Genomic DNA, 26730 nt, shown 5'->3' on the forward strand with positions numbered 1-26730 from the left:
TTCCTGAAAACCAGATGCGGTGTTTTCTCCCAGAAACAGTTCGACATGCTCCCAATAATCAGATCTAGGGTTTCCCCTTAGATTTTTTTTTCTTTTCTTTTCTGGTTGCAGTACTTTGGTTTTATTTTTTTTTATTTTTTTATTTTTTTACATAACAACTCCTTTGATTGTAGCTGTTCTTTGGTGCACCCCGCAGAACAACTCCAAGTCTAGGTACAAGTTTTTCTGCGTTGAGCTTGACCGGTACGCCTATACGGCATCGCTGGATGGGAGGTCTGAACCTTATCCACACTTTCGCTGCTACCATCGCTGTAATTGTAGGAGTTTTGGATCCGCCCCTTGAGGCGTGTAATTTGTCCCCTTATGTGGGTGTTATGTCCGCCCTTGAGGCGTGTAAGTTGTCCCCCTTTGAGGGTGTTGGTGTTTTTTCGGTGTTCTTGTTCTAAGGGTTTTGTGGCTGTGATCCACTTTGGGGTTGACCCAATCCTTACCCTGGCTGACCCTGTCTATTGCATGTACGACAGTTTAGTCTTTTGCCACTCCTTGGTTCTATTTGAACCTTGTGTACTCATGCAGGTGTGTTTGTACTTTTTTTAGTTATCTAAATGAAGTGCTGTTTACCAAAAAAAAAAAGAAGGAATAGAAAAAGAAATTAAAGAATTTTATAAAAAAATGTAAATGTGAATTTTATTTTTGTTGTATTCTACATTTTTTTCATAAAATTTTACTTATTTAGTGGGATTTAAATAAGTAGGATTTTGAAAAGAGATGGGGTGGGAAAAAAGTTAGACATGTAAATGAATAGTCAAAATCTGCTTCCAAATTCGTATTCGCATTCGTATTCGTTTAAGGGTGTCTGTATTCGAAATTTTTCTTACCGAAAAATATCCATATCCATCCGCTAAACAATCGGATTGATTCGGATAATTGTGCTTATCGGATCGGATATTATTCAAATAAAAATTGGAGCAAAATATTCAACATTTTTTTTCTTCTTTCTGAAATGGATGATAATCGGATCCGGAAACCGATAATCGGTAATCGGAAATTATCTGGTTAGAGTAAAGAATTAAATACTTTTATCTAAAAAGGGGGTTAATAATCCAATTCGGAAACCGGTAGTCGGTAATCGGAATTTGAAAATCGGAAAAAAATAAATAACAATCACCAATCAATAATTGGATAGTTTATCGGATCGGATTACTATCGGATATCCGATAAAGTTCCGGATTCGAATTCAGACGTTTTTCTAAATTTCTGCTGGATTTGGATAGTGATTTTGCTAATTGGATTCGGATATTGGTGTATCCGAGCCGAATCCAATCTATTTACAGGTCTAGAAAAAGTAACATGCCACATGGGTCGCTTGTTTGCCCACTTTTTTCACTCTATTGAATCAAAAAAATTGTATTTTAGAGTTTCATGAAAATTTTATTTCACTATTTTTTTCCACTCCTGTTTTTATTACCCCACTTCAACTCCAGATTCAACAAACAAAGGGTAACTTAGCGTGTAGATTCATCTCTACAATACAAAGTTTGTTTGTGGCAATTGTTCACATCACACACCAGGAAGGAAAGGAAAAGGCAGCCCCCGACAAGCGCCCCGGGGGGGCCGGCCCCCCCCCCCCCCCCAAACGGGCCCCCCCCCCCCCCCCCCAAAAACATTCTAGGATGTGTCAATCGCCTGGTACTTCATTCATCCTGTCTTAATATTTTAAGCAATGTTGTCTCATGCCCTGCACCCTCTTTATTTGTGATTGACACCACATATCTAAAGAACTTACTTTGTGGGATCTCCCTCTCACTCATAGCCACAGCCTCGTGATCCATCTTAAGAGTAAGAGTAGCTAAGATACAATCCATTTTTTTCCAATTTTTGCTTTATTTATCTTTAAAACCTTTTGATTCCATGTTTGTTTTTATAACTCCACTTTGGCGATAATCCTTGATTATCTAAACTAGATTTCGGGCCATCTTTTATAATTTACTCATTTTGTAGTACTCCCGATTCACATCTGCTATTGAACTAATTCCAGTTCCCACATCTTGGACTCAGATCGACGGAATACTTCATATCAATTAGATACTTGTTATATCAATATTAATTCAAATGGATATCTCTTACTCGACTTGCATTTTCAATATTTTGCCTTGAAAAGAACTTAGAACATCTACGCTTTTTAGCACAAGAATTTGAGTTTTGATCTGATTCCAATATTGAATCTTAACTTGATCTGATTCAGGGGGAATAAGTTGGGTCAGAGTTTAAGTGTTTAGTCTGCCTTATCCATCTTGATTTTTAAGTCTAAATTTATCCCTAATCCTAACCCAATCAGGCTAAGGATGAACTTCCATGTAAAGTAATCTTAGGGTTTTCCAAAACCCGAGTTCAAAGTTCAAACCCAACCTTAGGAATCCACATTAGCCAACCATTGGTCTCGCGTGCGTGCGTGCGGGAGTTACATGGGCCAGGCAAGTTTCTTGCCTATTTAAAGATTATAATCTACCTGACTCAGCGAGTTTAATCTCGGAATTCTCTTACGTTAAGGTGGTAGAAGAGTTGAAGAAAGGGAATTCACTAGAAACATCTGGGCAGAAGGGAAAATCGAGAATTCATTTATAATTAAAAAACCCATAAAATCTTCGAGGTGATGGAGAACGAAAACGGGAGAAGTATCGCTGGTGTGTTTGCTGATGCCATGGACGAGAGCTCTGGTATGGATATGGACTCTCAGAACACGGTGATTTCGGTGACGGCAACTAATCCGTCGCCTAACAACTTGAAAGATTCAGAGCGTCTCAGAAGCTTGCTCACATTGGCTCACCAGTTTTTAACTGAAGGAAAGCCATCTCAGGCACTGCAGATGGTAATTAACGACGACTGAAACCCTTTTCTTGTTTCCGTTTTATTCAAGATTCTGTCCTTTGCTTGATATTTGTACCTTCTTTCTGAAATTGGGTCTTTCAGCTTTCTTCCTTTTCTATGGAATGCTTTAATCCCGTATCTGTTTTTGTTTTCAATCCCTTCTTTTCTGAGTGTGATCAGTGTAGTTACTCCTGACGATTTGTTTTTGGACAGTAAACTTATATTGCGATGAGAAAAACTTATATTGAGATGAGATTGCATGCAGGGAACGGGTTCTGATAAATAATTTGAATTCGATTTTAGGCCGAGTAAATTAGTTTCCGAATTGGGGTTTGCTCTTTTCATGGTGCAGTTGAAAAGTAATTAATAGGCTATGTGGCAGATCACTGTCCTATCAGTGCAAGTTGGAAATGTGATTTAATCTTTGGGCAATGAATCCATTTTTGATGAATTTTGGTTGTGATAAACTTAGATAGTTAGCTTGTGAATGTTTTAACTGGTATTACTGAAATAGTCCTTTCAACACCAGAAAAACAGGCCGGAATTTAAAAGTTTCATCCGTCGTAATTCTTATCAAACCAAGGTGAACCTAAGATGTCTATAGTTGATGAATGTGAGGGTTGGAATTGGACAAAAGTTGAACCCAGTATTTATGGAGATTGACTTGAGTAACATGCATGGAATACTTCCACAGAAGTCTCCATAGTCTTTTGAAAAATCTGACCTAATCTGGTGCTTCTGTTTTGTTTGCCCGCGTTTCTTTTTTTTGTTTTTTTTTTTTTTTTTTTTTTTTTTTTCTGGGGCGGGGGGGGGGGGGTGGACAATTTTGTCATCAGCGGATCCCCCAACCAAACTTTATCCTATAAAAATTCACTGTGGCATGTGAAGCATTGGAATAAAATATAAATCTGGTTTACCCTTGGGTATAAAAGCTTGTCTATTCATAAAATATAATTAGGTCTTCCACCACTGTTGTTGAGTAAGATTGTCGGGATTTAAGTCTTTTTGAGATTAAGCATACCAAAATACCCTAATTAACTGCCCGATGTGGTCTCCAGACACCCTAATCATGACAGAAAAGTTAATGGTCTGCAATTAGTAACTCAATTTGAAGTTTGTTAGATGTCAGGGGGTAAAAAGGGAAGATAGCAGGTAAAAAGAGGGAATCTTGAGTCAGCACCTGGTGCTAACTGGAGAACGTAGTTTCCTATGTTGCGTGATTCTATTTTATGGTTTCCTTGTTAGGATTGCATTCGAAGTGTTAGTCTATTGGAGGCTCACAACTTAACATAAGGCCTAGCCTCCTAGGCTTTTCTAATTTCTTCTTCTCCTCTTGCCTTCTTTGGTTCTCTCTTTGATTTACGAAGTTCTTTATGTACTGTTTAGAGAATTCATGGTTAACTATAGTGTTTGGTGTAATTCATTCAGATTTTAAAGGGGAAAAATGTTCAAAAATGGAGACAAATATCAAATAAGACAATTCGAAATAAATAAATAATAATTTTAGGAAGCCACCAATTCAACCAAGGGGATTCCATTCCTTTTAACCATGAATGCGTTTCACTTAAGTTCTTGATTTGCACCGAAGATGCACTTAATCAAATATAATACTGATTCTCTGTTTTAAACTCATTAGTTCTGCGTAGGTTGCTTTGAAATCTCTTTTTCTGTAGCTTATTATCTTTGCACTGATTCATTCTGCAGATGTAGATCCTTACTGAACTGCTTTTTATTGTGGAGTCATTACTCTACAGACTTCGCATTTTTATGGAATTCTTTTGTTGTTTGTCTTCTGACATAGCTGTCCTTCTCTGCTTTTGTGTAGTAAGTTAAAGCTGTATGCATTTTTGTGCATGATTACATACCTGATATATGTAGCCTAACCTCAGTCTGAGAACTCTCAAGATCTTACCAGATCTCATGAAATATCTCTCTTTTTTCATTTAGCAAAATGAGATGATGTGCAGATGAATATCATGGCAAATAGGTCTTAAGTTTCGACTCTTGAGTTGTAACTTTGATGATTTGATTAACCATGTGTAATGTATAAGCTTGTTTGAATTTTTGAACTTTGAGTATAATGTATGAGTATATGATGTGTACAGTAGGGCTTCTAAAGTTTCACTTCATTGTAGTGGTTTCCCACTTGGGATCCAAACTGGAAGTCATGTTTCCGCTATTTTCTTAAATCTGAGTTCGCCAGTGTGGTTAAAAAGGCTGATTTAGGCTGGACAAGGAATTTCAGCCTCAAATGACCTCTAATTCCCCTTGAGTTTGAGTATCGAGTTGGGGTAAAAAAGTTCCACCAACTTGATGAGATTTTCTTTATCTCAAGCCAACTCTCTTTTTTGAGTTGGCAAGACGGTCTCAGGATTGAGTTCTTGAACCATGAGCCTAACTTAAACCACCAAAGAGAGAATTAAAGAAAGATTTTCAAAAACAGAATCTGATTTGTTTGACAACATGGACGCAAAAGATGCTCTGAAACTGGACATCGCATAAAGGAAGATAAGTAAGGAAACAAAGGTGGCAGAGAAGAAGGTGAGGAGCTTCTGACCAGCTGCCACGATGGTCCAATTTTCTGCAGGGGTTTCAAATTAGGACCACTGTTAAGAATGAGTTGCATCCAGTCTCACAAAAAGTTGGCAAAAATTTTCAGATTGTTTGATAAATTTTCGTCTCCTTTTCTGGTTTTCATGTGCTGCCTTAAAAGTAGATCTTCACTTACAGTTAAAGATTATCCAGGATAGGAGAAAGATAAGGAAATTTAAATTCAAATTGCAAGGATGCATGAATGATTGATTCAATAAAAAACCGGCGCTGAAGGCTTCTGCACAGGTAGAGTCCAGGGGGCAATTTCCTACACTGTCTTACCTCAACAACTTGGTAAATCATCTTGACCATCCATTTGATATCCATCACCATTTATTCTGGCTGATGCTGAGACCTTGACTCTTTTGTTGAAGGCTGTTTCGGTACCTTAACCTCAAGCTACAACTGCAGTCTACTAACCATTGCACCAGGTGCTTACCCCTGTGAATGTTTGATTCAAATCATTCAATTATGCATGGAAATTAGGGTTATGCAGTTCAGATTGGAGCGGGATTCATTAGAATGTCTTTTTTTTCTTCTTCTTTTCGGATGAATAAATAAATTTATTAACCAAAGGAGAGAAAGGGGAAGGGGGTGTAAAATTTGAATAACCTCCTTCTGTCCTGCATTTTCTGACTTTTCTTCCCCCCCCCCCCCCCTCTTTCTTTTGTGTATTTGGGCTAGGTTGGGTCAGTGAGTATTGGGACAGGTTGCAGCGAACCAGCAAACTTGTGCTCTCAAAAGGTAGTGTGGATAAAGAGGAGATGAAGAAGAAATTAGGGACAAATGAAAGGATGGTGTTAAAATTATATCAGACCCCATACATCTGAATCTATGAGAGAGATTGAGAAACTGACAAGACACTGTTTATCTTATAGTCGGTGGTTGGCTCGTGTTGTCTTCAAAAAAGAACAAGGGGTATGGCATTAGATCTCGGTTTCTTTTCCTTTTTTCTCTTTTTTTTAATTTATTTTTCTTTTCTTTTCTTTTTTGGGTCTATCCTTCTTTAATTTTAAGTTTTTTTTTTTTGGGGGGGGGGGTTCATATGGTAAGGTCAAACCAGATTTTGTTTTTGGTTCAGTTGGCTGGTATACTTCAGTGGTTGGTTAGGGATGGGGCCATATTGGGGACCACCTAGCAGGAAATTAATGGAATGGACTGGATTGGCTGATTTTGAAAATCAGGGGAGGCCTGTGTCATATACATATTAAGAAGGGTGATTGGTCAATATGCAGACTGAGAAGGGAAGTACATGTCATTTACCCTTTCAATTTTGGAAATGTTGGTTTTATGGGAAAGATTACATGTTGCATGCAGTTAACTTTTTGTATCTTGGATTGTTGAGTAATGCTTATTCATTACCTTAAAGTATTTTGAAACTGTACCCATATTTTAATACTGGATTTTTTTGTAAAGAGTGTACAGCATGCATGAGGCTCCTACCACTTTTAAGGTCTGCGGACTAGGGAGGGTCTCAATGGACGCAAACTTACCCCTTCTTAGGGAGGCTGTTTCCAAGACTTGAACTGATGACCACTTGGTCACAGTGGAAAAACCTTTACTGTTACACCAAGGTCCAACCTCAATGTTGGATACTTTTATGTGACAAGGAATTCCCTTTTTGTTTATATTTGAAGACATTGATATCATCTTTGCTTAATAAACTTACTTATCTGTTTTAGTATCTTGTGGTTCTGTTTTTCTTGTTATTACTTGTGCCATTTGACATTCTTTTTCTATGATTCCCATTCTGTCTTGTGTTTCATGGTTAATTTTACCCAACCTTTCAAGACAAACTTGCCTTCACAAGCCACCTAGTTACTACTTCTGGAGGGCTGATAGAACTCTTGGGACTTATTATTTCATCTGTTAGTGAACTTTCAAATTATTCTGAATGCCTTCTGGTGCCACATGGTGAAAGTATTTGTACTGAATCTTACAGGACCATTAGATGGTGTCACAGGCAGCATTTCTACAGAATCTGAAGAGATACAGGTCAACTGTTGGATTAGTTAGGATAATTATATGGTTTGATTTATTTAATGGTATTTATTTTGTTAGATATGTTATAGAAAGTAGGAGTTCAAGTCTTAGCTGCAGTCTAATTTGTTTCTGTTCTAGGATAGTTTCTTATGCTATTATCTATATAGTAACCATGTAACCAGTGAATCTGAGTTAGGGTTGCGTTGTGAAACTGAATAAAAATTTTGTGCATGTGCTTCCAAGAGTTGAGAGTACACAACCTCTGCAACTTCCTATTGTTTATTCTTCCGTCTTCTTTTCAGGTTAATTTTTTCTTCCTCTCTGTTCTGTTCTTCTTAATTGCTATTGTCTAGCCTCTGGTTTCCCTGTTTATTTGACTGATTTGTTTTTATTGCTGTTGGCCTAAAACCAACCCTATTCTATTAGTGTTTCCCTTCAATGATAGATTGCAGAACTTTCAAATGAATCCCTTTGAGTCTAGGGTTTTGGACATAGATTTCCTCTGGTGAGAGTCTTTGATCAGACTGCAAATCTGGATTTGAAGTTAACACCTTCACAACTGAGTTGCAACAGTTGCAGATTGTAGGCCATGAAGGATAATTTTGCTTTCTTTAATGTACGAAATGTAGGATCCTTAACAAGTTGGCAAACTACTTGTGTTCCTAGTGAATTAGTTACCATGACTAAGCTTCTTTCTCATTTTGTGCGCAATTTCAAGCTTCAGTTTTTGCATGGCTCTCTTTTGAATGTCATGATCCTAGTGAAAAGTTTTGACTCGAGAGGATTGTTGTTGGCTGAAGACTAATTGGACCTCTTTGGGAGGCTGTCACACACTGGAAGCCTCAATTCTTTGTAGGACTTTCCAAATATGTTTTAGGCCAGTGGACATTTATTGTTCACTGCTTGTGTAGGGATCTCAATGGCCAATTAGATTTCTGAAGTGCTTTGGGAGGACTGTCAGTCTTCTTTAAGTCTAATTTCTTTATAGGACTTTCATCCAAATAACTGTTTAGGCCAGTGGACGTTTTACTGCTCACTGCTGATATAGGAACAATAGCCAATTAGATTTCCAAAGTGCTTTTATGATAGAAAATCGCGACTCAGCTTCTTTTCTAGCGTCATTGTGTATGATGTGCTTGGACTTATGATGGGTCTTACTGTGTTAGCTGAGTAATGTCTCTGTATGTATGTTCCAAGTCTTTTAAAGTTTCTTTGCAAGTTAATCTTTTACTTGGACTTATGGTGGGTCTTACTGTGTTAGCTGAGTAATGTCTCTGTATGTATGTTCCAAGTCTTTTAAAGTTTCTTTGCAAGTTAATCTTTAACCCTAATGCATTTTGTCATAGTTTTGCAGTCCTTGTATTTGACATTTGTAGTTGATTCAATTCATATGGAAGTGAGGAAACTTTTAGGTGATAAAGATTACCATGGGATATTGCATGCATGTTTGTTTCTGGTATAATGACAATGTGTGAGTCTCCGGTTCTATGTAGAATTTCATACTTTTCACCTTGATTTGCATTCATGAAGAAGTTTGACTTGTGCAGCTGTTTAATACTTGAGAAATACAACCAGTTCTTTGGTAAATAAATGGAACTGTCAGAATTTCTGTTAACCCCCAAGGTGCTGTTGTCCTAATGTTAATCCTAATATGTGCAGAAAATGTTAGATTATAATGACACAATCAGCTGTATGAACGGATTTAATCCCTCTAGTTCATTCCAGACAAGGTAGAGTAGCACATACAGTTTGAGGATGAAGAGAAATGCTAGTGGTATGGGACAGACTTCTATTTAAGTTCATAACCAAATAAATAAATAAAAATAAAAGTATTAACTTGACTGTGGTGTGGATGTGGACTTGGATGTGGACATGAGTAATCAAATCTCTGTTTCCTTTTTGTCTCCCATGACTGTGTTTCCTCTGTCCTTGGTGTTGTTTCACTCAGCTTATACTGATCCATCTACTATGGGAATAGGTGATGGTTGCTATTAGAGATGATGGTGGCGAGGATGCTGTGAACCAGACCCTTCACCGTGCTCGTGAAATGTACCGAAACAAAGTGCGGACGGAAGCTGCTGCTGATGAGCTGGCTTCCTTGTTTGCTGAATGTGCAATTGCTGAAGCAGACCCCCTTATACCTAAATCATCACTACTTGATTCTGGGGGCTCATCAATGACACCTGATCTTCATGGAAGTTCAATCCTTGCAAAAACTGGAAGGGAACAAATCATGTTGGATGCATGCTCAGATGGAAGTAGTTTCATATGCTTACAGTGTGGGGGCCTTGTGAGTCGACATCGAAGGGAGGAACATTTTGCTTACTGGTGCAGCAACATCTAACATTAGAAACGTATTTAAATTGGTTATTCCCATCCCTTCACCGAAAACATAGAAACAACATAAGACTAGCATGTACTGAAAATTTAGTTTTTTAGAGTAAGTAATAGTGTTGAAGTAAAGCCCTGTAATATGCAGAATAATGAACAGACTTTGTGCCCTTGTTGTATTGTAGATGCATTTGGGAGTGGATCCAGGCATTCTTATCTTTGGATACCAATTTAAAGCTCTTTTTTCTGTATCTTGCAAGTAGAGTGCAGGTTCCCAGAACCTAACCTCATCTTCACCTTGTGCCTTGGGGTTAAAGCACCCGTTTTCAGACATTTTGAGCCGTGTGAAAAGTTTTACTAGTTGAATCAATTGGTTGTTGAAGCTTCAATGTTTGCATTGGGACATGCATTTGTGTAGAAAGTATAAAGTTTGTGGGATGGCGGTGTGAACATGTCTGCAGAATTTCAGTGCCAAATAATTTCTGGATTGAAGTTCTGGTGCTAGTAAATGTAAATTAGGTTGTACATGGGTAATGAAGGAAGCTTTCCCTTTTCCAAACTTTTATGAAATGGGCTTTCGCATATCGTGCATCATTATGACTTATTACTTGGGAAGAAAATGAAAATTTGAAGAGTAAAAAAGTAAAAGAAAGCAAAAGATTTTAGAATTGAACCATTGAATAGGATATCTAAAATTGAAAGCTTGGCTGCCCCAAGTGTTGGTTAAATTCTCCAAACAGGATAATTCCATCCCACAAGATCCTGAGATTAAAATTTAATATCAAGCTAAAGTGGTAAATGCCCATATTTGTTACTCAAATCTTCTCTCCTGAAAGCTTCCCTCTCTTTGGTTGGATTTCATTTCATTTCATTTCAGCACAAGTTATTTTGTTCTTCTCTGCAAGTCTGCTGTACTACAATTCCAGAGCAATACACGAACTTCTCCTTCTAAATCATATAAACACTGAAACGAAATGTGGGTAAGAGCAATGCAATTATATTGACAAGAACCATAATACAGAGGAGTTCACAAAGTGAGACAGAAAAGAAATGAGTGTGGCAAGTAGGGGTGTAATGAGGAGGGTTGGTATTGAAATGGGAAGAATTTGGTGAAAGTTGGATACATGAGAGACTATGAGATTGAAGGATCTCATAAGACTTCGAGAATAAATATTTTAATCAACATGGTTAGAATCTAAAAAAAGAATTCTGTTTTTAGATTGGAATTGAAAATTTTGCTCTGCGTCTGGATAGAGGATCCAAACTCAATTGGAATTCAGGAAAAACCATGGTGGAGGACACCGAGACCAACCCCGTCAAGGGCGTTGTGAGGGAAGTGGGGTGGTCCGCCGAGCATATCTTGCCAGAAAAGCCTGAGGGCTCTCTCAATCCTGTGGAGTCCCGTTCCATTAGCGTTTAGCCCTTCAGCTGCAATCCTTTCTAACCTGAACATCAGAAGTGAAGATGCTGCAGAGAGGGTGTCGCACATCTTAGAGACACGTCTTGACACTGGAAGGTATAGATTGAAGGGCCACAACAGAGGGGTGAACTTGAACCAATACAGCACTGTCGTCTTTGCTAACAACAACAAATGGATTCCCATCTCTCTCTCTCTCTCTCTCTCTCTCCACTTCAGTTCATCCCTCTGGAGTTGTTCTATTCAACACTTGCGATTCACTTAAGCGTGTGTGACTTCTCTGTGTCTCTTGTACGCATCGCCAATTAACTTTTAGGGATGTTGATGTGTCTAAACTTTCAACTGAAAAATTAATGATCTTTATGAAAATCCCAGAAGTACACGCAACAAATCCCAAAGTATACGCAACAACTAGAAGAAACAAAAGAGTATGGCAGAAGAATGCCAGCGCTCTCGGATATTAGAATAACAGCAACAATTCATGTATCAATTTTATTACTTCCTCACATCAACTAAACTCCTCAATGTATCTAAATTCACATGAATAACCCATTTTTCATTGTTTTGCAGAAGAATGGAACCGAATACTGGATGAAGAACATCAAATTCCTACCACTTCAGGATGAACATCAATAACTTGTTTTTTTCTTTCAGGGATTTCTTTAAAAACTAAACGCATTTGAAGTCGTTGGATTATTTTAGCCACAAGCGTCACAAGCACTAACAAAAATCCTCGGATGGCAGTTCGTCTGGATATTTGATTGAATTAGTGAAAATTTTGTTAACAAATTTAGAACTTCAACCAAAAAAAAAAAAAAAAAAGGCATGATTTTCATTTTTGAATTGAAGCTATTTTTTTTATTCAAAATACAAAAATCATTTGATAACTAATCTGTTAAAACATTTTTTTCACTTCAAAAATACGTTTGACATTACCTTTCTGTTAAATAATTTTTTTTATGTACATCAATTGCAGGTTGTTTGTAATAGTTTTTTCATAAATCTAATATCAATCAACACATAAAACACTAAACTTATTGGTTCATTAGTCGTCTGTCATACCCGATAATAGTAAAAAACCAGTTAATGCCTAACAAAAAAAGAAACTCAGAAGGGTCACGAGAAAAAAAGTAATAAAGGCAAGCTTTCAAGAATCACAAGAAATTGTTGGATTTTGTTTTAAAAAATATATAATATAATATAATATACTATTTAGATAAATTTCAAAATCATTAAAAACTCTTTCTCCCTAGTTTTGTTTTAGAGACTCTTGTTTCTATGGGAATCTTCTGGATGTATATTAGGTGATTTAGATTACTTATGCATTTAGTCCCACATCGGATAGAGCTAATGATTATATGATTATATGATTATATAATCATATATAGCTCCTAAGTGAGGTGTATGCTGGTAGAGAGCTATGTGTGGATCACGCGTATGCAACGAGTTGGACCAAGTCGGGCGTGGTTGCGGTAGTGGTCCATAGACCCTAGTCTAACCAAGCCATGTTTTTGGTGAAAAACAGAATTTCGAAAATCTAGTGTTAGAAAATTCATTCTTTTGTTTTATACATTCGGTGCTGTTTATTACCTTCGGATCTCCTTTGCAAGTAGACTCCGTTGGAGTGCTGCCTTCATATCTAAGAGTTGTTGTATCTTGGAGGTAAGAACGTCAAGGTCAAACCCAGCAGCATAAAGGGGGTGTTCAAATACCTTAAGGAAAAGTACAGTTTGTACACCTCAACTCAACTCACCCTTTGAAAGTTCGTGCGTGTTCAAATACCTTAAGGAAAAGACTCACCCTTTGAAAGTTCGTGCGTGTTCAAATACCTTAAGGAAAAGTACAGTTCGTACACCTCAACTCACCCTCTAAAAGTTCGTGTTGTTTTCCTTTCGCTCATTCTACTACATTACATTCGGGTAAATACTGATATAAAGAATACGTTATATATTTATTTCTTTTTGATTCTATAATTGGTCTTCTGTTTGATTCTGTAATTGGTCTGGTATTCTGGTTCTAACAGAAATACCTAAAAAGGATGAAGCAGTTTACAAATATATTCTACAATTTTTTTTTTTACAAATATCACCTGAATTTCGTGGATTTGAATTTTGAAGCAACCCATTTACAAATTTCATTCATTCTTTCTTTTTCTTCTTCTTTTGTTTTTAAATCATAATCCTAGACATTTTAACCGACTGAGTCAATTCTGGAAATAGGTGTTTCTTTCTCTCTATACATGAGACTTCAATGTCAATCGAACAAACAAATGGATGCTGTCAAACAAATTTTTGATGCCAAAGGTAGTATGTTAAAGCGGTTATTGACCCAATTTCTCTAGGGGAGGTCTTGGGTGTTTGCACCGCGGCATTAATACAAAGCTCCCCCCCTGAGGAAGTAAATCGTGGTGCGTGCAAGCTGGCCCGGATGAACCTCAGTAAAAAAAAAAAAAAAAAATTGATGCCATAACAGTTCAATAGGAGTTGAGACATGGCTAAACAATCTCCTCCCATAAATTATCCCTTATACATAGCTTTGTATCTCGTACAAATATTTGAAACCATATTAAATTCATGTGATAGATTAATGCCAACACTACCTTTGATTGCTTGGCTCACAAGCCAAGTTGCCTTCCTTCTGAGTATTATTGGAAACCTTTTTCCCATTTTCATACTCTTTTAATTAGGCTTTGAGCTAACGTAACTTCATAAAACTTGCGCATCAACATTTCCTCCACTACCTGAAGCTTATGCAGCTCATGTGACATCGAACTATTTGCATCCGTAAGGTCCTCTCTTGTGTTCTCCAAATGATTCATCTCCACAGAGTATTTGCTATCCATTTTCATTCTTCAATTGCAGAGAGCAAATCCAACTTTCCAAATTAACCTCACTTATGACCATTAGATTCACATGTGTTGTAAGAACACCGAAAAAACAGATGAAAGTGATTTTCATAAAAAAAAATCAAAAACAGGTTGATAACTATTTTTCTCTTTTGATTTTTCTCAACCCTTTTTAAATAGAGAATAGACTGTATAAATTGTACCAAACACTACCATTTCTATTTATTTGGGTAAAAAAAAAAATAGAATCATGCCGAAAACCTAGTTCTCTTTATGCAACAGTTGAACTAGACATACTGTAACCTAATTTCTACCATTTCATCTCTAAGAATTCACAAAGGAATGTACAATAAGAGATAGATATACACAATTGCATGAAGTGTCATGATAAGAGAAAAGAGAGGTATCGGTTTTAGTTTCATGGACGATCAAGGTAGGCCAATCCTGGTGGTTTTGGAGCCAGTGGAGATCCAATATTAGGTGCACTGATGGGTGAAGCCCTCGCTCTTCATTCTAGTTTTCTTGTTGCGATTCAAGAAAAGCTTTCTGAATCTTGAAGTAGATAGCAATTTAGGGAATCTCCATTCTTTCCTGATGGACCTTATGTATCCTCCCCCAAGGGGTTAAGTGAATGTGGTTAGTGACATTAGAACTATACTAAGTCAATTCAATAGTGTGATGCTCAAGAAAACTTCTAGGGCATCTAATGGTGTTGCAGATGCCTTAGTTAGGAGGGCCCTATCTGTGGCAAGTCATACAAAATGGCCACCAATCAATCCTTGGGGCTTGGAGCTTTGTAACCAAGACTCTTTTGTGTTTTTCTTGCCCATTCGTTCAATATGAGAAGTGAAAGAAATAATTGTTGGTAGAAAAGTTAACCTTGGGATCAGAAGCCATTTTCATCCAAAAAGATTAGAAGAGAATCTACTTTACTAGTTCTGATAAATAATATCAGACCCTCAGCCCAACATCAGTGGAGCATTGGATGAGCATTGCAACCAGAAAGAAATCTGGTTTTAAGTGCAGTTGGTACTGCATCATGAATATGCAAAATATCAAAAAAACTTGGCCTTGGTTTTGGCTTGTTAATGTTCAAGGTCCAACTTTTGTCTAAACCAGAGCTTCTTGCCAAGGTTTTATGTAGTTCTCACGATAAGTAATCAGGGTAGAAGGAACAGATAAGAGAAGGGGATGGGGTGGGTAGGGGGTGAAACAAAAAATGGTGTATATGAATTCCATTCTAGATAAAAGAAAATGTTACAGATCTAAAGTTCTTACAAACTAATATTTTACTTATACACAATAAAACAGACATTGCAGACTACAAAATAATGATGACACTGAACAATCAATAAGAACCTATATATAATATACAAGGCTACACCACATCAGAAAAATTTCTTCTCTTTTCAATGTTATTGTTACCACCGAAATATACCCCAACACTGACCCTTCCGTACCAGATCTTCTCTTTAGAACCAATATCATGCCTTTTTTGTCTATCCAACCCTCCTGGTTGTCTGCTTTTACTTTGGTTAACCACACTGTCAACATGTACACTTTGCAAGATGCTCATGGTGGACTAAACCTGGCTTGAACCCATGTTAGTCCAGAAAACTATCCCATCTCCAGATTTGCTCGTCTTGGAGAAAAGAAACTGCAAAAACTGTGGTTCGCTAGAGTTCCACCACCATTTTAGAGCATTCCTACATCCATAGAGTAACATAACAAGTGTGCTTAACTCTCATAGATTGATCAGTATGCTAAAAAACTTGTAAATGAAATATTACCAGCCGATAAGAAATTTGATGCAATCATGACAGTCAGGTGACGGAATCAAAGCCTTGGGCGATCAATTTTAACTTTCTCATAAACAGCAAGCTCAGCATGACACCAATATGTGGCACGAATGGAAGAGGTCTATTGCATAAGGGCAACAAAACAACACTCTCCCTCATGGATTGAAGTTATTGAACATCTAACCTCTACATAAAAGAAACTGGCTTTTTGCTTGAAGCCAGCATCTTCAGGATCTATTGGAGGGGCAATGGATTCAATCCATTTGAAGGGGGGAACAAGCTGCAGGTAGGCAGGCAAAGTGGGGGAAGAGGGCATCGATTGAACAGGAAGAAAAGAACGGAATGCTGGTTCGCTCTGCCAGATGTGTCAGTTTACATATAACAAGCGAGATCTTTACCGTCGAAACCAACTGTTTTGATATGAAGCAATAACTCCACATAGCAACTGTTGCTTAAGATGAGCGATGTCCAGAAAAATCAAGATGAATAGACTGTCCCAAGGCTTAGGCCACTTCAGCTTTCAATGAGGTTTTTCTTGTAAGCCTCAGATCCAGGAAAACAGACCATACCAAACGAGTCTAAAGTTCATGATGATTACCTCAATTCTATTTCTGTATGCCATGACATTGGAGTCTCGTAGTGGTCAGAGAGCTAAGTTGCATAGGAAAGAGAAGTTGCCGGTATAAAAGTTTCACATCATCTTCGACAAAACCTGCTGGCGAGGTCTTGTCCTCACAATTGTCTCATCACTATGTCTGATCAATTCTGAGAGCCTCCATGGCTTCTGCCACTTCCATTTGAACTGCAACAGCCACTGATGATGACTCCTCTTCCACTTCCAGAGCTTTCCGGCTTGGCCAACAACTGCCAGCTTCTTCATCGATAGTTGTCCAATTGGTATCATCTAGAATCAGGGAAAAAAAATCAAACTCCATAACCAAATAAGAAGGCATGCCCAGTTCCAAACCAAGAAATAGCAATGAAGCGAAAGACTAACCTTCTGCAACTGGTCCATCGATGCTGTTGAATCTCTTAATGAGCCATTAGCAATGCCTGCTGTATATTTGAGTTGCTTCTGTGCAGGTACTGACATTGGAGACAAGGGCCCATTCATGTCATCAGGTACTGACATTGGAGACAAGGGCCCATTCATGTCATCAGCAAAGTTTTTCAATGAACCATGTGAGTTACCCTGTACATTGACAGCAACAGCTTTCAGATAAATCATTTTCATATTTGAGATAGAAAATTGAGTAACAGAAAATGCAACTCCCACAGTATACTAATTATGGTTGTAAAACTATGACCAATTAGAAGTCCAAATATTTGAATTACTTCACTCCTATTACCAAAGAAATTCGGGATTGTTTTGAAATGCAAATAAGCTCTGCTTTCTTAATTGACCTTTTACAGACGGTGGCGTGCATATGAGTGGGAAATAAGGGGTGGTTTGTTATACTCGTGCTGCTGTTAACGTTTTAAAGGAATAGTCACACGACTAATCTAAGAAAATACATTTTTTATTTTTCAGCAAACAAAATCCAACCCTAAGAGAAGTTAGTTTCAAATATTAGGCCAAGGCCATTGCGATATTTAAATTTCTCACCACAAAGTGAAAATAAAACAAAATAAAATCACCGGGTACACAATAAAAAAGGAAGGAGTCTCAAGCGTTCAATTTTTCCCTTCCAAATATCCACTGGCTAAAGTTTTATTTTTCCCATAAAACCTTCTAGTCTTTGGACTTCTTGAAGAAGTGGACAACTCTCTAGAACATCTAATTTCTCCTGTGCTGTCAAGAAGTTCTTCCGTCTCAGTTTTTGCCTCCAAGAACTGTCTCTCTTTTCAGAAAAGTCACATGTTTAGCTGCTACTATTATTTTCCCTTCTACTTGATACAACAATTTCTGGCCAAAACAAGTTGATGGAGGTTTCAAGGTGATTGCAGGCTAGGTAAAATAATTCCAAGGTGACTGTAGCCTAGGTAAAATAACCGATCACTTTTCTTCCTCAGCTCTCAATGATGAAAATGAGTTCCTTTTTCTGTTTTTTTTAAGGAAAAAGAAGTAGAGATGCACAGAGAATCTTACCGAAGCTGATGTAGCCAAGGCAATGGCAACAGCTTGCTCCCTCAGCTTTTGCTGCTTCTCAATTTCTTTTCTCTGCTCTTCACTCTGTCGTAATAGACCTACAAGTTCATTTAACTGCTCTTTCATCTCCTTGATTTCAATTTCCTTCTCCCATAATTGGCACCTATGACAACATAAAACCTAATACTATAAGAATATAAATAGTCAATCACAATGTGGTTAGAATCAAGGTACTAAGTTGGACAAGAAAATAATCCTTTGCAACCATATATTCTGAACTTGGAACTAGAAACCAATACATGAGGAGTCAGATTGGGCACAGAAGATGCTACAGGGAATCCATTGTACCAGAAAATGTGCATTATTATCAAAATAATTTATGGTTCAAAAAAGAAAAATGAACAGCAGCCTTAAAAATCAATTCATGAGCTACCTTAATTTGATGAGTTGAGGAGAGTTTATAGAAGGTGGAAATTAGCAATTGGTCAATCAGAAAACATATCTCTCCAGACACGTTATGGTGAACGGGAGCAGGAGATGGCTGGAAAAACCCTTTAAAATCAGTTGCTTCATCACAATATTTGAAATTTCACCTCTTCCATTTTGTCCTTATTCAACACTATATATATTAAAAAAAAAAATTCCTTACTCAACTCTCTACTCTATTTTTCTCCCACTGTCTAGAACTACATGACCTTTCCCTTCATATGGTATACTACAGTCAACAAGGAGAATCTCTGAGCTCTTTCTCAAGCAGACATAGTATTTAGTAAATGCAACATAATGGGCTAATTTCCAAGTTGGTAGAAAGTTACAGAACTGAAGCTCCAAAGACCAAGTGAAAAAAAAGCAAATCACCATCACTGCTACTAAAATACATATCAAAGAGCACCTTGCTTCTGCTGCTCCATTGAACATGTACTGAAGTAAGCTCTTTGCATCTGCCATTGAGCGCAAATGATTCCAACGTCCTCGGCCGGTGAAGGCACGATCACGTTCTTCTGCCTCTGAAAGCTGTGATGCCATTGCCACAAGTGTGTTTGATGAAATGCTAAGCATGTTTTCAAGGGATGTGATCCTTGACATTCTTCCATTTGGTGAAATGGAGGAAGCCCTGAAAAGAAAGAGCAAAAAGAAAAGGGTTCAATTAAAACAACACAGTATGCTCATATTATGCTTCAGTAAATTTTTTACCATTTACTCCCAAATACCAGAAGAAACTTCAATAAAAGGAGGGGGAGAGGGGAAGGGGGAAAAACTGCATTTGAGGTTCATATACTAGCAATCTTAAACATTTAGTACCTAGAATGTCCGTTTATTCCTCCTGGAGGACTAAGCCCCCTTGCAGCATATTCATCCACTTGTTTCAATGCAGCAAGCTCTTCTGCCAAGGCAGATCGTCTGAAGAAAAGAATGAGTAACATGATTAAGATACTCAAAAAAAACTTGGGATAATTATCCTCCATTAAAGGTTCTAGCATGAAATTAATTTTGAGTACATACACTTGGCTTTGCTTCTCATACTCATAACGGACTTCATGCACTTTCACCATGACTTCCAGCTCATTATCAAGCCAACGTTGTAGTGATTTTTCATTGCTCTGGAAAAAAAACTTCTTGTAAGTTAATAGCCATAGTTTCTCAGGACAAACAACTAGAAAATAAAAGAATACTACAAGCAAAACTGTCAGATATTGACTAACACCTGGCCACTTGGGAGACTTCCATTTGAGGTAACTGAAAACAACATCAGTTGACAAAAAAATTATTAGGGAATAAGGTAAGTAAATGACCAAATTTAAATCTGCAAGAAATCTTTACCTGAATTGTCACGTGACGAAGTCTTCCGTGCTTCAAGCAACTCTTTGAGCCTTTTGGTGACCATTGCAGCCTCTTCTGTCTTCCTCTGGAGAACCTGCGAAAGTAAGGAGTTTCTTCTGAAGTTTAGCTTTGATTAGTTCGTCAAATGAAATATAGATTCAAGCATAGATTAAAGAGAGTCTATTCAAAAAAATTATGAGGAGGTTTAGTTTTCAATTGCCTTCTTGATAATGAAATAACAGATAGGAATCAGTAGTCAATGTCACAAATGCTTCCTCATCATGAGGATAACAAGTTTCTCTTTCAGAGCAAAGACACAAGTGAACATCAAAATGACTTCTTCAACTTGGCAACAAGTAGAAATTAAACTAAGCAACAGAAAATAAGCTATTCTAAGTCTGTTGAAAGAAGGGGAAAAAAATTCTCAAACAGAAATTTGCCTTATGGGAGCATGTAGGTCCATTTATCTTATTATCACTTTGCACGTGCTTTTATATGCAACAAATGTGCTTGAGTGCACATTCATCTGGGTGAGTGTCAAGGGATATAAATGGATTCTGGAATTATTTGGTTCAGATACAAGGGAACAGAAAAGGATTCTTATTCATATATCCGACAAACGTAGTAAGCAGGCATTTGTAGTAATCCTACCTAATTTTTGTACATGGTGTAGGGGGACGAAAATCATGTAAGAAAAATCATATAAGGTCCATTTTTACTATTTATTAATGAGTATTAGATATGGATGCAGATTTGCTTTCATACCCCAAGCATCAATTTCATATTTAGCAAGGAAAAAAATCTCAATTGAACAGGTACTCAGGAGTCAGGAGTCAGACTTCCATTAGGTCGGGGTATTCCCACAAAGAAAAAAAAGGTCAATACTGACCATTTTTTGGCGCTGATTTAACGCTTGCAGTTTATGCCGCTCATATTCATTTCTCCTTCCCTCCTTCCGTAACTATAAAGCAAATAAAACATCCACAATACAGGAGTAGTCATTATTATTACAGTACAGAAAAAGTAAATGGAAAGGAAGCAGAAAACCTACAATGGCATAAGCTATGATAATTTCATAAATCATAACCTCTTGACATGCATACATGATTTTCCATTCAGTCATAGCTCATACAAGAAAGCAGAAAACCTTTAGCATAAAATGCAAAATCTGGGAAATAGTATGTCAAAATGAAAATGTTATCATTTAAAGAAACGTCTGGATATAAGCATTTCCCATCTCCATACAATTTAATCTTTTAACTACAACCACACAAGAAAGCTAAAGGAAGCATGCACCACCCTTGTGCAGACTCCAATACACCCTTCTCAGATAATATACGGTAGGGCCCACTATGAAACTCTCTATCTAATGCTGACCGTAGTAACCTTATATGGATGATAGCGTTCTCTCCACCTTCATTGATGTAGCATGTAGATTTGTTCTTACGATGACATCATAGAAAACCCTCTCTATTATTTTTGTCATTGTGGAAGGCAAAATAGTGTCATACAAGTGTCATAGTGCCAATGATTCCACAAGAAAATCATAATTTCTTAAATTTAAAAAATATATCACTCATCTAAATGGTTGAAGACTTGGTTCTTAGCATCTGTAAAATCAAGTATGTAAACCAACAAATTACTCTGTGGTTGGACCTGGACAGTGGCTAGAAAATAAATAACAATATCAAAGTCGGAAGATCAAGTTTTGAAAGGTGCAAGTCAAAATTTTCAGAAACTTGGTCAAAAGTCATGTAGACTGCACTACGGTAAAACCTGATAAGAATCAGTTGCAATTCAACGGAGTCAAATGAGACTCAGTCTTTTCGTCCGAGTCATAACCAATTCGACAAGTCTGGTCATTTTTTAGAAGACCATTAAACTATTCCTCTCAAGTAAAATGGTAATAAACCCTTCAGTCGTGTTTGATAATTCTTTGAGGGAAAATGAAACCCTAAGTCCTTCTGCAAATTGTCAATGTCTAATATCCATGAGTTTTTATATTTGATCATCAAATTACTCCAAAATTAAATGCTGAAAAGAGACTTTTACAGAACCTGTAACATAAAAAGAATACATATCTATTTAATCAATCACATTAGTCTTTATGAATGACTGGCCTTCATCAATGATCCCCCCCCCCCTTTTTGGGGTGAGGATGAGATAATCCCACTCCCAAATAGGACCTACAATGATCCCCAGTATGAAGTCTGGACCGTCTGGTATCGATATACGACAACCCAAATAATACTCAATTGCTAGGCAGAAATACAGTTAATCCAGTAACAATTGGGACAACTCCACTTTAGATAGTCACAATGGTATCACTTCAACCCAAAACAAACCCAAATATCCAGCATTTAATCACCCCTATCAAACTGAAATAACACCGGGTAGCAGTGATTTGGTTAGTTGGATGAATAGTGGAGCAAATAACTCACAAATCTGAAGTTGCAAGGGACTCAAAATCTGATAGAAAGCTATTACTGCTGTGCAGATTGAATGCTTAGAATCTGGGCCAGAACTGATGCCAAGTTGCTGAGATATGAGAAGATCTAAGAAATATAAAGTAATCTCCAATACAAACTTAGTGAGGAACTTCCGATCTGCCTGACCGCAGGAGTCAAAGTAGGATCAAACTAAGGTCTGTTTGAATCTTGTTTGATGCTCCAACTATCATTCTAACTGGGTGGGTGATTGAAAAGATTTGTAATGACCCAAATTTGCAGCATACCCTAGACAGAGAACCAGAAAACAGATGCTAAAATCTGAGTTTCACTAATCAATGTGAGCTTCAGTAATTAGCAACTTCAGAAGGGCTCAGATGGTCTCGGTATCCTTGGTTTAATTGCAGATAAACTAAGGGAACAAAAAAGATAATAGAAAAAAGAGAAGAGAGGAGATTGAGCAAGGATTGGGATAGGGATAGATGGCTATCTCAACCTGGGCATTTCATCTTTCTCAGCCTCTCAGGACAATGGAGCTTAAAACAGCCATTCTGTTCTTCATTCAAAATCATGGGTGTAGTAGTTCCTGCAACTGTGAAGACCAGAACAACAAGGACGAATGAAGGAAGAAGAGAGAAGAAGGAGAAGATAAATGGAAGAAGAGGGGAGAAAGCTTGCATGAGAGGTCTTCCTACAGTGCTTTATTTATAATATAGAAGGCAACCTCAGTTTAGGATAACTTTCCTACACTGAGTTACAGCAAAAAAGAAAAATAAAATATAACATAGAATCTTCCAAATCTCTCAAAAATAGAAATAGGAAGATCACTTGTAACTAAATAGTAAGAAAACCAAGTGTACATGGTCAAGATTTCTCCATGATATCTTGATCATGAGTAGGATAGAATCGTCAACATTCCCCCTAAAGCAGGAGCATATAAATTGCCCAGACATACATTCTTAAAAGGAGGTCCAAGGAGTGACTGTAGAGATGTCTCCTAGTTGCTCAGTAGTAGGAAGAAAGGGGGTAACAAACTTCTTTTAAGTCGCAATCAACTTCGATATGCTTAGTGCGCTCGTTAAAGACAGGATTACTCATGATATAGTTTCAGCTTGATTATCGCAAAACATCTTCATTCGTTGAGTCACTAGCAGCCCCAGCTCAAGAAGGAAAGGTTTGACCCACAACCAATTTGGCCGTGGTTTGAGCCATGACTCCACATTCAGCTTCTGCACTTGATCATGCAATAGTGGTCTATCATTTGCTTCGCCAAGTGACGAGGTTGCTGCCTACAAGCATACAACTAGTGGCAGATTGTCGATCACCATCCGAACCAACCCAATCAGCATTAGAAAAATAGTGATGTCAATGTGGTGATGAGAATGATAAACAATCCCCTTTCCTAGTGCTTCCTTAAGATATTGCAAGATGCGACATGCAACTCTCGAAAGGATCTTTCTGGGAGAATTCATGAACTAGCTCACAACACCCACAACAAAGGATATGTCTAGTCTAGTAACAATAAGATATATGAGTTTTCCTACAAGTTGTCTGCATCGATGGGGATCCTCAAATACATCAATGTCAGTAGAGACAAATTTCTGATGAGTATCCATAGGAGTATCTACTGGTTTAGCTGCAAGGAACCCTTTATTAGTTAGTAATCAAGGACATGCTTCCTTTGAGACAAATTGATCCCCTTCTTGCTTTGCATCACTTCAATTCCCAAAAGATACTGAAGTAAACCCAAATCCTTCATTTGAAAATGCTAGTAAAGATGGGTATTAATTCCAAAAATATCGGTAGAATCATTGCCAGAAATGATAATATCATCTACATATGCTACCAAAATTATCAGTTTAGAATCTTGATGATGAACAAAAGACAGAATGGCCAGAGTAACATTGTGAAAAATCATATTGAGTAACTATGGAACTAAACTTGTCAAACCACACTTGTGGAAATTGTTTAAGTCCGCATATAGCTTTGTGAAGCTTGCACACCTTCCTTAACACCTCTCCTAAGCAACATACCCAAAAGGTTGCTCCATATATACATCTTGAAAATCAACATAAAGAAAAGCATTTTTTATGCCCAACTGATATAGTGGCTAATCAAGCTTTGTAGTTAAAGAGATAATGATGCAGACAAAATTAAGTCTGGCAACTGAAGAAAAGTCTCAAAATAATCAACACTAAATATTCAAATATACCATAAGTAGCTAATCGAGCTTTAAGATGCTCAATTGATCCATCATGAAGATACTTAATAGTGTACACCATCAACAATGAACGACCTCTTTATCACGGGGCAAATCTACAAGAGACCAAGCCTTTTGTGATAACTAAGCTTCCATCTCGGCATCCATAGCAGCTTTCCACCGGTCGTGTGAGAAAACCTCAAGAAGGGATTTCGGAAGAAAGGTAGCAGATAAGGAGGATACAAAAGTCCGTGTAAAGGAGGAAGATGGTCATTAGATACAAAGTTAGCAATGGGATAAATTGCAAAAGGTGTTAAGGTACAAGAGTGTTTACCTTTGCAAAGAGCAACTGGTAAGTTAGGAGCATCTGCAAGATCTAGAGGAAGATCATAGAGAGCTAGAGGAGGGATAGTAGTCACTAGTGGCACCAGAGGTTGCAACCGCTATTATCTCTGTTGTGTAAATTTTATGATGAGGACATCAGTGAGCAGTTCCGAGTTTACCGGCGACGCCGACATAGAGATCATCCCACGACAGCATCTATGTGGATCGATGATGAGTTTGGAGGTTATTAGATTGCTAGGATCCTATGGTTCGATGAGAAACACTGCTCATAAACAGTTTGTCATGTTATTTTCCTTAGTCTTAGTGGGTTGGGTAGTAGTTTACTATTGAAATATTTTAATTTCATGTTTGAGTCTTTATGGGTTGGGCCTAGAGTCTATTTTGGCCCAATTTTGAATTATTTTGAGTTTGGGTTATATTTACAACTTAAGTTGGGGTTATTTTGGGAATTAAACATCTAGGGTTGTGAGGAATCAATTTTTTTATTTAAAGCTTGTATGGAATTCGTTTTTGGGTAATCAATGAATGAAAGAATTTAAAAAAAAGAGAGCTTACATTGCTTCTCTCTCCGCAGAACCAGCATTTCCCCCTCTCTCCAGGTAATCTCTCTCTCCTCCTTTCACCCTTGTTTCCCACTAGAAAAATTCCCCTTGCTCTCCTCTACAAAGATCTACTCTTTTTTTTTTTTTTTCTCAAAAAAGACCTAGTTTATTTCCTGAAAATCTTCTTTTTCTTCCCCAAACCCCACACACGGTTGTTATAATTTTCTTGCAAAAGAAAAACCTTTGTTTTTTTTCTTCCCTCTTTCCCTTATACGGCAATGTAGTTGTCTTTTGTTAGTCTCCCTTCCCTTCTCTTTGTTTCTTTTCTTTCTCTCCCTCTCTCTTATCACCTACTCTCTTTCCTAGGATACGCCTTTACTTCAAAATATTTTTTTCTCCTTTCCTAGGATTCACCACTACTTCAAAATATTTTTTCTTTCTCTTTTTTGTTCCTAGATGCTTTCTAACCCCTGGTTTGCAGCCAGGATCAGCAGGTAACATTATCTCTCCCAAAATATTTATCATTTATTCTTTGGTAGTAATTTTGTTTAAAACAAAAACTTCCCAAGACTCCCTTTACATTGTTAATTGTTGAATTCCTTGTTAAAAATCTGATATTGATTAGGACAGCTCTATTTTTCTTTAAGTTTCTTAATTCCCTTGCATTCAATTTAGTGTTATGGTGCCAAGATCCCCATTCCCTTGTTTCCCTATTGATTCTTTTTTAGTTGTGCTTAACAGTAAGACTTATTGTGTTTATTTCTCTACTTTAGCTGTCTTACATGCATGATTAATCAGATTTCAAGTGCTGCAAATTCTTTTCTTTACTATCTATCAAGAATAGGTGTTTAATTCTAAGAGTTTAGTAGCCCACTTTGTAGGTCCCCTAGTTTCTAGGGTTTCTCCTACATCACTTTCATTGACAGAGACTTAGACAAGGGAATGATAGGAACCATAGGAGCAGGGGGATCATAAAGGATAAGCATATATGGAGCCATGTCCTGGGAATGTTGCTGTGCGTGAGATGTCCAGGATGTTGTCCAAGCTTCACAAAGCCTTATATAGACTTAAACAATCTCCACAAACATGGCCTAACGAGTTTAGCTCCATAGTTACTCAATATGGATTTTCACAATGCTACATTACTCTGACTACTCTGTCTTTGCTCCTTTAATTTTTTGAGATAAATAGTAATAATAGTCTGGACACACCCGAGTCTAGAGTTCCTCAAGATAACCTTTATAGGTACTGGAGTAGTCATTAAGAGTTGTATAACCTTGAGAAAATTGAAAAATCTTCTCATACCTTCATAAGTACAAGAAATGTTCCTATGAGTAACTTTCATGAAGATCATCCCATACTCCTTGTTAGAGATAATGAGAATAAATATGATGTAACACGATAGGGGGAGTTCCAACAAAGTGTCTGAGAATCAATATGATGTAATACAT

The 26730-nt window shown here is 37.3% G+C and overlaps 2 protein-coding genes across 5 annotated transcripts in view; one reads left to right on the forward strand and one right to left on the reverse strand.

The window, feature by feature from the left end:
• Positions 1 to 2411: 2411 nt before the first annotated feature.
• LOC149016250 (uncharacterized) lies at positions 2412 to 10823 on the forward strand. Its single transcript, XM_089157379.1, has 2 exons — positions 2412 to 2869; positions 9422 to 10823. Exons 1-2 carry the CDS (start codon positions 2654 to 2656, stop codon positions 9785 to 9787), a joined length of 582 nt encoding a protein of 193 aa, XP_089013505.1. The 5' UTR covers positions 2412 to 2653; the 3' UTR covers positions 9788 to 10823.
• A 4259-nt stretch (positions 10824 to 15082) lies between these two features.
• Positions 15083 to 26730, reverse strand: part of LOC149016251 (kinesin-like protein KIN-4A) — a 33865-nt gene continuing 22217 nt past the window's right edge. For 2 of the 4 annotated variants that reach the window (XM_089157381.1, XM_089157383.1), the window contains 10 exons: positions 20635 to 20706; positions 19746 to 19839; positions 19630 to 19661; positions 19428 to 19525; positions 19227 to 19325; positions 18817 to 19038; positions 17925 to 18087; positions 16833 to 17027; positions 16434 to 16739; positions 15083 to 15742 (listed from right to left, as the gene is read on the reverse strand). In XM_089157381.1, coding sequence (XP_089013507.1) covers positions 16527 to 16739; positions 16833 to 17027; positions 17925 to 18087; positions 18817 to 19038; positions 19227 to 19325; positions 19428 to 19525; positions 19630 to 19661; positions 19746 to 19839; positions 20635 to 20706 — 1188 coding nt within the window. In that variant the 3' untranslated portion in view covers positions 15083 to 15742; positions 16434 to 16526. The remainder of the gene's footprint in view (positions 15743 to 16433; positions 16740 to 16832; positions 17028 to 17924; positions 18088 to 18816; positions 19039 to 19226; positions 19326 to 19427; positions 19526 to 19629; positions 19662 to 19745; positions 19840 to 20634; positions 20707 to 26730) is intronic. The other 2 variants (XM_089157382.1, XM_089157380.1) reach the window with 2 other exon arrangements.

The sequence above is a fragment of the Hakea prostrata genome, chromosome 5, assembly GCF_041222555.1.
Source record: "Hakea prostrata isolate BN-2017 chromosome 5, UWA_Hpros_2, whole genome shotgun sequence".
In the NCBI taxonomy this organism is placed as follows: Eukaryota; Viridiplantae; Streptophyta; class Magnoliopsida; order Proteales; family Proteaceae; genus Hakea; species Hakea prostrata.

Coding starts and splice junctions, on each gene's coding strand:
- LOC149016250 (XM_089157379.1), top strand. CDS start 2,654: ATGGAGAACGAAAACGGGAGAAGTATCGCTGGTGTGTTTGCTGATGCC. Junction 2,870..9,421: donor CATCTCAGGCACTGCAGATG/GTAATTAACGAC, acceptor CTATGGGAATAG/GTGATGGTTGCTATTAGAGA.